Source organism: Pseudorca crassidens, chromosome 10 (genome assembly GCF_039906515.1).
Source record: "Pseudorca crassidens isolate mPseCra1 chromosome 10, mPseCra1.hap1, whole genome shotgun sequence".
Lineage (NCBI taxonomy): Eukaryota > Metazoa > Chordata > Mammalia > Artiodactyla > Delphinidae > Pseudorca > Pseudorca crassidens.
The window spans coordinates 79,975,889-79,990,948 of record NC_090305.1 but is presented as its reverse complement, the minus strand read 5'-3'; the positions used below and the strand labels follow the sequence as shown (position 1 = coordinate 79,990,948).

At 46.1% G+C, this 15,060-nt stretch overlaps 1 protein-coding gene across 6 annotated transcripts in view; it reads right to left on the bottom strand.

The window, feature by feature from the left end:
• PTPRG (protein tyrosine phosphatase receptor type G) overlaps nucleotides 1-15,060 on the bottom strand; it is a 725,670-nt gene that overhangs the window by 97,633 nt on the left and 612,977 nt on the right. For all 6 annotated transcript variants that reach the window (XM_067755032.1, XM_067755034.1, XM_067755031.1 and 3 more), the window contains 2 exons: nucleotides 9,696-9,745; nucleotides 6,792-7,554 (listed from right to left, as the gene is read on the bottom strand). In XM_067755032.1, coding sequence (XP_067611133.1) covers nucleotides 6,792-7,554; nucleotides 9,696-9,745 — 813 coding nt within the window. The remainder of the gene's footprint in view (nucleotides 1-6,791; nucleotides 7,555-9,695; nucleotides 9,746-15,060) is intronic.

Genomic DNA, 15,060 nt, shown 5'->3' with positions numbered 1-15,060 from the left:
CATGTCTAACAGTACAGTTCAGTAGGGGTAAGCATATCACACTGTTGTGCAATCCATTTCCAGAATCTGTTTTTCATCTGTGAAATGGAAACTCTGCACCTTTTAAACAGCAATTCCCCAACACCCCGACCCCAGCTCCTGGTAACCACCATCCTACTTTCTTTCTGCCTTACAACTTGACTACACTCTAGGTACCTCACCTAAGTGGACTCATATATATATATATATATATATATATATATATATATATATATATATATATATATATATATATATATATGGAATCATATCCATATATATATATTTGTCTTTTGGGGACTGACTTACTTCACTAATAAGTCCTCAAGGTTCATCCATGTTGTAGCATGCGACACGATTTCCTTCTTTTTTAAGGCTGAATAATATTCCACTATAGGTGTATACCACATTTTGTTCATCTATTCATCGGTCATTTGGGTTGCTTCCACCCCTTGGCTACTATAAATAATGCTGTTATGAACATGAGTGTACAAATATCTCTTCAAGACTCTGCTTTCAATTCTCTTGGGTAAATACCCATAAGTGGGATTGCTGGGTCATATGGTAATGCTATTTTTAATTTTGCGGGGAACCTCCATACTGTTTCCCAAGTGGCTTCCACTTTACATTCCCACCAACGGGGCACAAGGGTCCCCATTTCTTCACATCCTCACCAACACCTTATTTTCTGTTTTGCTTTGGTTTGGGGGTTTCGTGGTAGCCCCCTTAATGGGTGTGAAGTAAACAGGCGGCCGCTTTTTTATAGGGCCACAAAATTTGTCTTAATTTGCTGGAGCCCTGGCATTAGCTAAACCAGAGACACGATTGTGGGTTACAAATACATATATTCTCCTGCAACGGGACACGGGTTCCATGTTCCGATTACCACGTCTGAGCTGGATTTAGAGCATCTGTCATGTGTTTCAATTTATATCACCACTAGGAGTTCTCATCAATAAGCCCTCCTTACCATTTCACACAGAGCTCACTTAATCAGACTCAACAGTGGAACTGTCATGTGTATTTCCATTAGGTGCTGGAAAATTGAGGGCGTTTGATAAATCCCAATTTAATTCGAAGTCCCATATATACGGCAGGTCCTCATCTACCAGAAATCACCGCCACAGACACGTCATTGCAACGTCACGTGACTCTGCCATCAGTCAGGACTCATGTCAAACACACCACTCCTTACAGCCTGAATTCCTGACCCCAGCCTCTTTGGAAACCTCGGTGTTCTTGGTGAGGTGTGGTTGCCTGCACTAAGAGATACACAGGCTGTCCTAGTTCAAAGGTCACTCAGTGGGGGGCAGAAACTTCCAAGGACCCAGACACTTCCCGGGAGGAAACTAAATCACACGGGTGCCTTCAGGGCACCTGAGCTAGTTCTTTCCAACACTCCCATGAAGATCACAGCCAAGACCCGGGGCAAGCAGAATTACGTAGAAAACTTCTCCCCACAAAAAACCTGACTGCAAACTGCCACGGTAGTCCATACGAGTGCCTGTTCTATTTTATTTTGAATAAAGTATGCAACATTTTCCTACCTCCATATACCCCAGCTGAGTTTCACATTCATGATGTCTGCCCTATCTTCATGAGCCTGTATTGCTACTTCTTTCTGACCTTAAATTAACTACTATTTTTTCCCTCAAGTACACTTTGAAAAGGAACTTTACGTTAATACTATAAATCATAGTTTCTCCACCATGGCGCTATCAACACTTTGGACCAGGTCATTCTTTGTTGCAGGGCTGGTCTGTGCCCTGTAGGATGTTTAGCAGCAGCCTTGGTCTCCTCCCACTAAATGCCAGTAGCAGCCCCCTCCTCTGTCATGATAACCAAAAGTGTTTCCAGATATTGCCAAATATCCCTGCAGGGAAGGGGAACAAAATCATCACTCTGGTTGAGAACCTGTGCCGTAAATTAAAAAATGGTATCTTTTTAAAAGTACACGTTCAAATACTCGTTTAATAATTAACACTTCACCTGAAACCATCTTGTGTTGCCCACTCAGGGAGCAAGCCCCTAAGGCGGGATGCAGGCAGCACCACGATGGAGTCAGGGCCCATGTCTGACCCCCGGTCTCGCCACGTCTTGCCCGGGGCACGTTCCTTAACCGTCTGAGCCTCAGCTTCCTCACTGGCCTAATGGCAACAAGGACAGCACGGGCCTCCCGGGGGATTAAGTGACATCACATTTTGGCTTTTAGCACAGACAACACCAGCATGGAACGAATGTTAACCAGTGATGTAATTATTTTTATAGTCAAAGGTTTTCTTTAGAGCTTGAAAGTTCCAAAGAGGTGCCCAAAGGAGTGGGGTTTGCCCAAAAGGAGTGGGGTGGCTGGAGCTTAGCACCCTTGACTCTGGCTCAGAGCAGAACAGCAGCCCTCAGTCGCTGACCAACACTGTCCATTCCTAGCTCAGGGGCAGGACAAAGGCCAGCCAGGGGCCAGTTTTGGCCTGGAGACTGTACTTTCCTGACCCCTAAACTGGACTGTCTCTTTAGTTGACCCCGAGAAGGCAGTCAACAAGCTTTCGGTGAATGAGTGTTTACATAATGGGGTTCTGACCAAGATTGAATCTGAAAAAGGAGCCCTGATTTTAAGGAAAGAAAAATGAAAAATCCCAGCACTGCGTGATGAGTTTGTAGACAATGCCCACCCTGAAATGCTTTTGCTGGGGCAGGCCACGTACCATCCCCAGAACATTTTACTGCACCAGTAGGCATCTGAGGGTGCCCACACCGCATCTGGGCTGTGCCTCCTGAGGGACGGACCATGCCTACCGCCTGCCTGATCTCTGCATGTGTCTGAGCCGGCCCCTTCTTCTAGAGAAGCATTCCCCTCTTCTCCTTCCCTGCAAGTTAATACTAAAGCTACTACTCATAGCACTTGAAAAGATGTTATCAAACATCAAGCCTTTTTGAGATGCTGGTAAAAATATAACACAGTTTGTAACTTTAAACGTTAACGCTTTTTTCAAAGAGACTAAATATTGATTTAAAGAATTGTTTTTAACACGAAGAAAAAATAAATGTGGAACAGATTTAAACAAATGTACATCCACAGTCTTTCAAAGAAGTCACCACTAACATTAAAATGATGGTGATTTCGTTTAAAAAATAAACACCAAGCTGGAGGAGGCAGATGGAGAAAAGGCTGAGATGGATGGAAGCAAAGTGAGACCTTGGGGGTCGTGGACAATGCAGGGTTTTCGGGTTTTACCCTCAAGTTACTCACATCTTTTATTCACCAGTGGGTACACACGTTTCTGCTTAAACCAGGGGTCAGCAAATGACAGCTCACCAATCAAATGAGGTCCACTGCCTGTTTTTGTAAACAGAGTTTCACCAGAACCCAATCACATCCGCCCATTTGGGTAGCACTGGGCACGGTAGCACTGGCTGCTTCCGTGCTACCTGGCAGAGATGCACACTTTCAGCAAAGACCTATGGTTCACGAAGCTGAAAATGTCTGCTCTCTCTGGCTGTTTGCAGAAGAAGTTTGCCAATCTCTGGCTTAACCGATCCCCACGACTACTCTCAACCTGGAATTGCCTGGAACTGCCTGGAATTCTAAAGGAAGATCCCTTTTGGCTTTGGGAAGGAGTGGATGTTCCCACTGAGATGAAGGTGGCAAGGGAAGATGCTCTGATTCACCAGTGCTGGGGACAGAGCGGAGTTCCTGGAGGTCATTTTTAAAGCCAGCTCATTGGGGACCACAGTCTCCACATGCTCTTTAATGTCCAAGGATGACTGCAGAAGAAGGACCTATGAGGGGCCTCCTAAGTCACCAGTGCCATCATGTGGCCCTCAGGCTGCCGAAAGCTCCTCGTTCCTTGTCACCGACAAGGGTGACTCTGCACCTCCTGTGGCACTAAGGGCTATGCCTATCCCCACTTTACAGACAGACTCTGGGCAAAGACTGGCCTGAGGACCCTGCGTGAATAAAGGGCAGAGCCTACTGTAGGGATCTGACTCCAGAGCTACCCTGCCAAGATGGCAGACGCTCAGATGCCTGCAGCGTTGAAACTTGAGACCCGCACGCCCCGTACCTGGAGGTGGAAATACCCCAGGTTTACCACCTGTTTCTTCTCCCCTTTCCTTGGACTCTGGAACTTGACTCCCATTGCAATGACTCATTTCTGCTTACTTGGACTACGTCCCAGGTCCCCACCCTCACCAGTCTCTCAAGGTATCAACACTCCCAACCCAAGCTCTTAGCAAGCCACACTTTTCAGGAGTGTGGACAAAAAAAAATGTTTAAGAGGAGCAGGCTGGGAGTGCAACTTGCCAGAGCCTCCAGTCCAGAGGCCAAACCACTCAAGCTTGACAAGCAATTCCAGGTCCACCGCTTGTCTTTGGAGAAACCACAGCGGTCCGAGTCACCATTGCCATCACCTCCTAACTCTACTCCCTGTGTCCGTTCTTGCCTCCCCAGATGTCCACACAGAGGCCCACATGACCTTCTGAGAAGGTTAATCAGATGAGTGACTCTCTTGCTGAAATCCATCACTGCTTTTCCATACCCGTTGGAACCAAATCCGCAGCGTGGCTGATGAGCCCCTTCCTGATCTGAGCTCTGCTTGTCTGTGAACTCAGCCTGTATCCTTCACCTTGGCGGTCTAGACACACTGGCCCTCTGATGGCTCCTTGACGATCCTAATTAGTTCTCACTTTAGGGTCTCTGGACCTGCTGCCCCTCCTGCAGCCTAGAACGCTCGTTCATGGATCATGGCATAGCTAACTCCTTCTCACCACCTGAGTCTCCATTCAAATGCCATCCCTTGACCATCTGATGCTATACTGTCCCTGTCCCCGACTCCAGCACTTGACGTTATGCAGTTGTTTACTGGAATAGTCTCAAGCTTGTCCATTAGAACATAAACCCCAGAAGAGCAAGGCCTGACTAGATCTAGAGTCTACTTCCAGTACCTAGTCCAGTGCCTGGGACACAGTGGGTACTCTATAAATATTTCTTCAATATCTTCAAACGCAAGAAATCCAACTTTTTCACAGCCAATTCCTAGAGGGAATGTCACTGCTCATGCAGGAATAGCTTCAAACAGCTTCACAAGTGGCTCGATATTTCCTCCACTCAATTCCTTGGAGGGCCACTCTGCACTTTTCCCTAAAAGTGAGCAACGCCCATAGCAAACCCACACTTCAGAAAATGAGTCCATACCAGCTTTAAGGAGGAACGTAATTCAAAACATGAAAATTTATTCTAAGTTGTATCTTAACATACGAGGTCTCAGCTTTAGATGAATTTTAATGTTTACAAGTGCAAAAGCAAATAAATATTTACCAGTTGCTTTTTTTTTTTTTTTGCACTCTTATAACTCCACAACAGCTTAGATGCAAAAAAAATTGTTGCTAAACATCTTGTAGTCTGGCAAAAGAAAGAATTTCTTATTAAGAAAACCCCTCACAACAATAACAACCCCTCACGCTCAGGGCTCCCTTGTAGAAACCATCAGGATGGTTCATTAAGATTTGAGCGTGGACTTCCCTGGTGGCACAGTGGTTAAGAATCCGCCTGCCAATGCAGGGGTCATGGGTTCGATCCTCGGTCCGGGAAGATCCCACATGCTGTGGAGCAACTAAGCCCGTGTGCTACAACTACTGAGCCTGTGCTCTAGAGCCTTTCAGCCACAACTACTGAGCCCGTGTGCCACAGCTACTGAAGCCCACGCGCCTAGAGCCCATGCTCCGCTACAACAGAAGCCACGATGAGAAGCCCACACACTGCAACGAAGAGTAGCCTCCGCTCACTGCAACCAGAGAAAGCCGCGCACAGCAACGAAGACCCAAAGCGGCCATAAATAAATAAATATTTTAAAAAAAAGAAATGAAAAAGATTTGAGCACATGACAGAGTCACAAAGTTGCCCTCGGTCAGCGTGATGGGGATCACATCCTCCCCGTGGAGGCCAGACCAGCCATGCCCTGGTCTTACCATCCAGGAACTCGCTAATTCACAGAGCAAACAGGGCTCTGAGAGCGAGAGCCCTGTTCCTCGGGCTGGGATCATGGGCTAATAATACCAGCTCTCCCCATCCCCACGCTTTCAGCTTTAATGTAAATGTCACTTCCCCAGAGGGGCCTTTCTTAATTCAAAAACCGCCCTGCCCTGCCCTCTTCCTGATTATTTTCTCTGACAACACCCTGTTTATTTCCTCTATTATTTACCGAACAGTTAGCTCGTTTTCTGGCTTTTCAGCGAACTTGCTGGCTTGCTTTCTAACATTCTTGCTTCCTGATTTCCCGGCGTGCACCCTGGTGAGCTGCCGCCACCCCTGTCTTCTCCTTTACGCTGTAAGCTTCAAGCAACAGGGACCGTGCTCACCGGGGTTAGCACCCAGCCCAGGGCCTGGCACCAAACGGGCAGTCCATAAACACAGGTGCTCAACAAGTGAATAAGGAATGAAATCTTGAAGGATAAACTTATTAAGATCGATGTCTTTTTTATTCATTTACCAGGGCCTGGTTGAAGTGCTTGGAGTTATTCTGAGGCAAGTCGATTTTACCAGGTACCAAGTATCAAGGCAAGACAGTCCAGCAACGATAAGAGAGTAGGTGATTCTTATTAGAATTAAAAAGACACACACACATACACACACACACAAACACATTTTTATACCAGAGACACACAAAATTCCAGGAATATTAAGCACTCTCTGGATCCTTATCCCCTGCCCCCAATTATTTTTTAAAGGGTAGGACTGTTCACAGCAGCTTGGAGGCTCAAGTGAGGAGTGGCCCACTTACCTGGATTAACAGTGATAAATTTGCTATCTTCAGAAAATCGGTCCCCCGGGGACATAGGCTTCTTAGACGGTGTCTCAGGCCTCTTGGGATCATTCTCTCTGTAATGCTCCTCTGTGACTGTGGGGGGCACTTGGGTGAGGGTGACGGGGCGGGGGTCCAGGGCGTCCTCGGGCTGGGCGGTGGGGATGGCAGTGCCGTCCCGCTCACGCCCGGCTATAGTCTGTCGCCCACCATCCTGGGCAGCTCTGCCGGGAGCCGAGGGGGCGGGGCTGGGCTCAGTGCCGCTCCGCGCCTGCGTGGCGTGGGTCACGCCGTTCCTCTCCTTCTTCTCGGAGCCCTTCTCGCCCTCCTCCTCGTGTTCCCGCTCGCCGTCTTCGTTCTCACTCTTCTCGTCCTTCTCCCCCTCCTCGGCACCCTCGCCGTCCTTGGTTGGCGCCGAATCGCCGTCGGGGCCCGGAGAGGCCAAGGCCTCAGGTGTGGCCGGGACGGGTCTGCCGGCCTGTTTGCTGGCCGCGGCGGCCGTGGGCAGGCGTGTGGGCCACACGGTGCTGGGGAAGGAGGAGATGCCGCCGCCGCTGAAGCCCAGGCCGGCGAGGAGCGTGCTGGTGACCACCGAGGCCACCGTCGCCTGGCTGCCGCTGGAAGACGGGCCCATCCCAGTTGCCATGGAAACAAATGAGAAGGGGATGCCAGAGGATGTCCAGGTGGAAGACCCCGAGCTGATGGGGGCCATGTCGGCCGAAGAGGCGGGAGATGCTGTGGGCTTGAAGGGGTCACCCGGGGAGGTTGGGGGAAGGGACAGAGGAAGAGAAAGCAGAGTGTCAGTCATCAGGACTGGGGACAAGGCCCTGGGTATGACCCTCCAAGGGTTTTACTCATCTTTTTACTTTCCTCATGGGGTGTCCTAAAGCATGGTGCCAAAGCTGACAGGAGGTGATCCACGGATGACCATCTCTGCTCTTAAAAGTTTTTACAATTACTTAAAAATTGCAACCAGCATGTCAACCCCAACTTTTCACTGACAGGGCTCGGGAGGAGGCTAAGTGACAAAACAATAAGTAGCGTTCACGTTGTTTGAAAGACAAACATCAAATAAGCAATGAAGTGGCAACATCAGATTGCCACCTGTTGTTGGGATGACACTGGAAGAAGCAGGAGCCCTTGGTCTTGTATTTACTGGTGGCTCTTGTGGAGAATACACTGCCCTTGTCTAGAAACACCCCCCAGGATCTGGTTCCACATCTTAAAGTGAGGAAGTGGATGGACAGAGGGACAGTGGCCCGCCCACGTCTGCAGCGGCAGGTTCGGAAGCAGGAGCCATGCTCTACACCGAAGGCTTTGGGAGCTGTTTACAGCCGGCATCCCCGTGCTGGGCGCTGTACAGCCGCCGTACCTTCCAGAGTCTCCGGATTTATCTACAGCAAAATCTATGCTCATGTAGCTGACAACGATAAGAATTCTATTTAACAAGTGCCAACTGTGTGTTGGGCCTTCCCAAGCTACGCTGGAGACACACATGATCATCACCCCATTTTACAGGTGAGGAAAACGAGGTGCAGAGAGGTTAAGGGGTAGAGGTGGCTGCCTGTGCCCAGACCTCAGCTCATTCTTCCCACCATACTAAATTGGGGCTCAGCTGTGAGATTTTATTTGTACATAGTATCTTAGGAAAATAAGATGTGTTGCTCTGAGTTATTAGTTTAATTTTAGTTCTTGAAACCTGGCGTGCAGAATCCAGAATTTCATCCCATCATTTATACAGTTCAAAATAATACAGCCAGAACAACTCACATTTCATCACCGTATCATCAAGTTTCAGTTTGAAAAGTTTGTTTTTGAAGAACAACCAAGTTAGCAAATGTTGAGTTCTGAAGTTGGTTAATGAAATGCCAGGTGCCACTTAAGATAAGGCACTGCAGACAGAGCAGTCAGGCAGCCTGGGCTTGAGTCCACGATCGCTCACCTGCTCTCTGGGAGATGCTGGGCACATTAACTCACTGAGCCTCGGTTTCCTCATCCATAAAATGGGAGTAATAGTAACACGAATCTTGAGGAGCAAATAAAATAATAATCTGTGCCTGAAACCTGGGAAAAGCTTAATAAATTTTAGGCTCTTGGGCTTCCCTGGTGGCGCAGTGGTTGAGAGTCCACCTGCCGATGCAGGGGACACGGGTTCGTGCCCCGGTCCGGGAGGATCTCACATGCCGCAGAGCGGCTAGGCCCGTGAACCATGGCCGCTGAGCCTGCACGTCCGGAGCCTGTGCTCCGCAACTGAAGAGGCCACAACAGTGAGAGGCCTGCGTACCGCAAAAAAAAAAAAAAAAAAAGGCTCTTATTGTTATCACCAAAGCTGCAATTAATATTGGGATTATTAGTTGCACTAGAAAGGGGAAAACTTAGATACTGAGTCTCCAGAAATGTGCAAATATAACTGGGCAAACGACAACCATTCTTTTTTCTTTCTTTTTTTTTAAAGCCGCACTGCATGGCTTGTGGGATCTTAGTTCCCCAACCAGGGATCAAACCCGGGCCCCTGAGTGAAAGCGCCGAGTCCTAACCACTGAACTGCCAGGGAATTCCCAAATGACAATCTTTCAATTTTAGCATGTCTACTCCTTTGCACTCTTACGTCCTATGCTCCCACAAATAATAAACAGTTAAAAATACGGAGAATTTTTATCTCTACAAAAATGATAACAGTATAACACTACTGGTTTAACTCTGTCGCACAGCCTGTTTTTATAATGCATTGAATTTTAAGAGTGAATAATGTAATTTATTCAGTATTTTAACCGCTTCACATTGAGCATTTAGACAACATCATACTGCCACCTCGTGGTGACAGTTTTAACTGCATGCAAATTACCAACCAGACACGACAAAGCGATTACATTCTCTACTTACCACTCCTGTTTTGACAATTCTGGTCCCTTGGAATATTCGAGTGGTATTAGCTGAGAAACAAGGAAATTACACTGTAAACAATATAACTTTGTTGTTTCGACAAAACTGCACTTACATACACAAATCTGAAATACATATAATTTTTATGTCATAAAATGAATATTCCTTAGATTTTTTTTCCAACCATCAAAAAATGTAAAACCCTTCTTAGTTTGTGAGTCATTAAAAAACATGTAGAGGGTCAGGTTTGGGCTGTGGGCCACAGTTTGCTGACTCTTGTCTTAAGCTATTAATTTACAACTTTAAGAAGTTTTAATCATTTTTCTATTTTATTCGTAAGGTAAAACTTACATACTCTAAAATGCACAAATCTTAAGTGTGGAGTCCAATTAATTTTTACCTCTGTAAACACCTGTGTAACTCCCCCTCCTCCCATATTAAGATATGAACATTCTCCAGCACCCCAGCAGGTTTGCACGTGCATGCATCCAGGCAGTACCCTCATGACCTTTCCCTAAGGTCGCCACCACTCTGATCTTTGTCAGCATTTTGTCTATTTTTGAACTGCTTATAAATGAAATTGTATTATCCCATTGTTCTTCACTATTGTCTTTTTGGTTGTAATTTCTTATGTTATCCTTTCAGTGACTATAATATGCATCCTAAACTTATTACAGTTTACCTTAAACGAGTACTTTTATCTCTCCTTAAAAATGTAAGAACTGTACAGTAATTTATTTGCCCAACTCACTTTTTGTGTACTGTCATATATTTTATTTCTATCAATACTTCAGTTTTAAAACCTCGTAACACATCACCACTGTTGCTTTAAATGGTCAAATTCTATTGTTTTTTAATATTTATTTATTTTATTCATTTTTTTGGCTGCGTCGGGTCTTTGTTGCCGCACGGGGGATCTTCGTTGAGGCATGTGGGATCTTTCGTTGCAGCGTATGGGCTCCAGGGCACGTGGGCTCTGTAGTCTGCATGTGAAGCGCGGGCTTAGTTGCCGCGCGGCATGTGAGATCTTAGTTCCCCGACCAGGGATCAAACCCGAGTCCTCTACATTGGAAGGCGGATTCTCTACTGCTGGACCACGAGGGAGGTCCCTCAAATTCTTTTATATTAGCCACAGGTTACTCCTTCTGATGTTCTTTCCTTCTTTCAGTTCTGTTCACCCATGTGTTAGTATTAAACAATATAACTACACAAAATGTTTAACTGTGGTAAAATACACATAAAACTTACCATCTTAAACACTTTTAAGTGTACAGTTCGGTTGTGCTAAATCCTTGTGCCACAGATCTCCAGAATGTTTCCATCTTGCAAAAATGCAACTGTGTACCCATTAAACAAGTCCCAGCTTCCCCCTGCCCTTCCCCCCCGCCCCCGCAGCTCCCGGCAACCATCCTTCTACCTTCTGTAAGTTTTAGTACTCCATATATCTCATGTAAGTGGAGTCATATATATTTACTTGTCTTTTTGTAACTGGCTTATTTCACTTAGCATAATGTCTTCAAGATTCATCCATGCTGTCCCATGTGTTAGAATTTCCTTCCTTTTTAAGGCCAAATAATATTCTGCTGTCTGTATGTACCATATTTTGTTTACCCATTCATTGCTGATGGACATCTAGATTGCATCCACCTTTTCTCTATTGTGAATAATGAAATGCTAAACAGTATAACTTAAAAAATATATCAGACTGCTTCTTTGTGCTGATCTCAAAAACAGTAGTCTTACATAAACTAAACGTTTGCTTCCTATACATAAAAGACACTGAAAAATTAGCAAAAAACTGCTAAATCTCCAAATAAATAACATTTGTACCTGCTGGAGTTTTCATCTAAACTAGAAGTGGGGCAAGTACCCGACATATTTTTTTATTTGCCCTGCAAGCTTTTTGGGAAAAAAAAAAAAAAAAAAGAATTTGCTGCCAACGTTGTAAACAGCAACTTTTACCTAAAAATCCCAATTTCCTGCTCATCCCTGAAAAATCACAATATTGGGCAAAACTGAGCTCACCTTCCTGCAGGGCAACATTTGGTCGGTGCTGAGTGTCCGTCACCCCTTTTCGAAGGGCACATTCTGCAATTTCCCACTGACGGCCCTCCCCTCATCTGTATGTGTTCCCTGCCTGGCCCCGGGGCACCTGTATTTGCGAGCCCCAACTTAACGATATATTCACTTCGCTCAGCTGGAAAGTGAAATGGGTGAAGAGACAAATGTGGAGAACAGACCGATCTAGATGTCAATACAACCAGGTCAAATGAGGCAGCCTAGGGAGCAAACAGTTCTTGCCTGGCACTAAATATAACCTCCCACCATCAGTGAGTTGCTTCGGGATCGATACTGCACTGCCTCAGACAGGTGTACACACCTCCCTTTGTTAGACAGGAAGAAAGCCCCCTAAGAGACCTGCTTTCCCTGCCCTTTACAAAGGCCTTAATTTAAGGCCAACAAACCGGCCACTCCATCAACACGCCCGCTTTTCACTGATCTTGAACAATTTCCACTGGGGTCCGTTCTAGCCGTGGTGACTATGAAGTTTCTACAAGAGCTTTCAGATCAGGAGTCCACCGGCTCGGTGGACTTCAGGGACGGGGGAGAAAAATGAGACCCGCACCCCCACTAAGCTGTCACGGAGATGCAGCTTTTCCTTGCACGAGGAACGCAAGCTCCAAATCTCAGCTGCATTTTAATAGGATCGTCCTACGACTCTGCGATTGAAATGGGAGTATCTTCCTACTGCCTTAGAGTTGTTGGAGCTATTTCAGAGTATCACTTATGTTCATCACTACTCAGAAATCACCGTCGCTAATAGACCCACCACTTGTCATTTAATACTTTCATAAAAGAAGCGCACACATGACTACGTTCCCAATTTGTTTAAAATATTTTGACAATCGTATCTGAGCATAATTGGTTTCCTTTCCTATGTATTTTACCTGTTTATTTTAAACCATTCTGAGAGAGGATCTGTTGGCTGGGCCAGGCTGCCTAATGAGTCTGTGGCTCAAAGAAAAAGCTTAAGAGGCCCTAGTTTCCATGACTGTTGAGAATTGCAAAAAAGCCTTTTGAACACTTAGTAATCAATCTTTTTAGCCATTTGTTGAAGACCGGGGATACAGGGTAATATTTATGCTTTAGGGGTGGTCTGTTGTTGTGTACAAATGATTGGGCTTTGGAATGAGAGATCGGACTCTTCTTAGTAGCCAAGTGATTTTTCGCAAGTTACTCAACTGCCCAGGACGTCATTTCCGCCTCCGTATAACACCTGCATTACAAGTTGCCACGAGGTCAAATGAAATAACCGATGGGCAAATGCTCTGTAACTGGGAGCCGCTCTACAGATAACGATTACCATTATTATCATATTTACTACAGTAAGGTAAACATAACTTATTTATTACATTATACAGGACATAAATATTGCTTTATTTACTATAATAATGTAAATATTCCACAGGGCTTCCTCATGCTCCCAAACCAGAGGTAAACTTTATCCCTGGGAAACCTAATTATTCTGAACAAAGGTGTCCATGAAATTCCCTAAGTTAATTTCCTTCCCTTTTAAAACTTCAGTCCTAAGAGTTGACCAGTTTTGTACACCGGCCTCTACTGCTCATAAACTCCTACTTGGCTCACCAGAAAAGGCACGCTAGCTTACCTGAAGATTTTGTTTTTCCACTGCCCACTGCTGCAGGGAAGATGCTAAGGCCATTGTGTGCCCCTTTGTTAACATGCTTGTTAACACGCAGGGACAAACACCAGTACAGAAAACGAGCAAACACGTGTCCACCCCTGAGCAGAGAAAGTCTGCAGACAAAGGAGACACTGGCCATTTTCAACAAGTCACCGTGATCAGACATTTTAAATATTCCGTGCTTGGAATTTACAGCTGACAAGGCCGTTTTGAATTGCATTACATTACAAACATTTAATTTTTCAAAGTCCGTGCAGAAGCCAACGAGCTCAGGGGCCTATTAATCAAGAAAGGCGGTGCTGCGGATTCCAGGCTCCTAGCTGGAGTGCATGGAAGGCCCAATTATCATTTACGTGCCGAAAGATCCGGGGCTCCACTCTGGCTTCCCGTGCTCTCTCCCCTGGGCTGGCGTAGACCTGGCCTTGCCTTTCGGACCCTCCTCAACACAGGCAGATGGGCCAATACATTCAGGGCAAAGGTGGACGTGGCGAGTGTGATTTATTTGTGAGAAAAAATACAGCCATGCTCATTTCAATTAGTTTAAATGGAAGGATGAGATAATGTGAACATTAGCAAAGACTATTTCAATACTAGATGCAAAATTGCAAAGCTAGAAGGGATCTTTGGAGGGACTCTCAGCTGAAGGGCTTCTTATCCTGGGTTCATCATTTATTACTTTTTATATTAAACCTCATACTTAGGGGGTATTTATAGTTAGTACCAGGCACTGTGCTCATCAGTTAACATGCGTCACCCCCTGTCACTCTACAAGGACCCTGTGAGGTCGGTACTCTCACGACTACCACTTCTGGACTGTGAAATTGCAGCTTAGAGAAGCCAGTCAACATTCTCAGAGTCGCAGAAACACTAAGTGGCAGCCAGGACTCAACCTTGGGGCCCTCATGTCAGGGCCCTGGCTCTGAGCCAGCTCTTCTCAATCTGTAATGTGCACGCCTGGTACCTGAGCCATCTGGTTAAAATTCAGATTCCTGGGCCCCGCCCTCTGAGATTCTGAGACCATTAGTCTGAGAGGGGCCCATGAATGTGCATTGCTCACAGGATTCCAGACAATGAAGCTGGTCCACAGCCTACAGGTTTTATGGGGCCCCTAAAGCTGTAATACGCAAAATTCTGGCATTTTTCTAGAGAAAGTGTCCAAAGTCTTCATCAGATACATGACTCGCAAAAGTTAAGAATCCCTGGCCTGGTGTGTAGGTGTCTCAGAAACTGAGGATTCAGGAAGTAAAGAACCTTACCAGGGAGGGCATCAGACCGGCAGAGCAAAGCCCAATGTCCTGGTTGCTCCCTTCATGCTGGTCTTAGCGCCCCTCACCAAACCAGGTCTGCAAACTACGCCCCACTGGCTGGCTGCCAATTTTTGTCAACAAAGTTCTATTGAAACCAGGACTGGGATTAGGTCGGGGCAAGTAAGACAGAGTGGATCCTGTCTTTATGCAAAAGTTCGATATTTTGTTCAAGAACCTTTTGCATTGATTTTGCTTTTAAAAAAATATTCCATTGGGCTTCCCTGGTGGCGCAGTGGTTAAGAATCTGCCTGTCAATGCAGGGGACACGGGCTTCAGCCCTGGTCCGGGAAGATCCCACATGCCGCGAAGCAACTAAGCCCGTGCGCCACAACTACTGAGACTGCACTCTAGA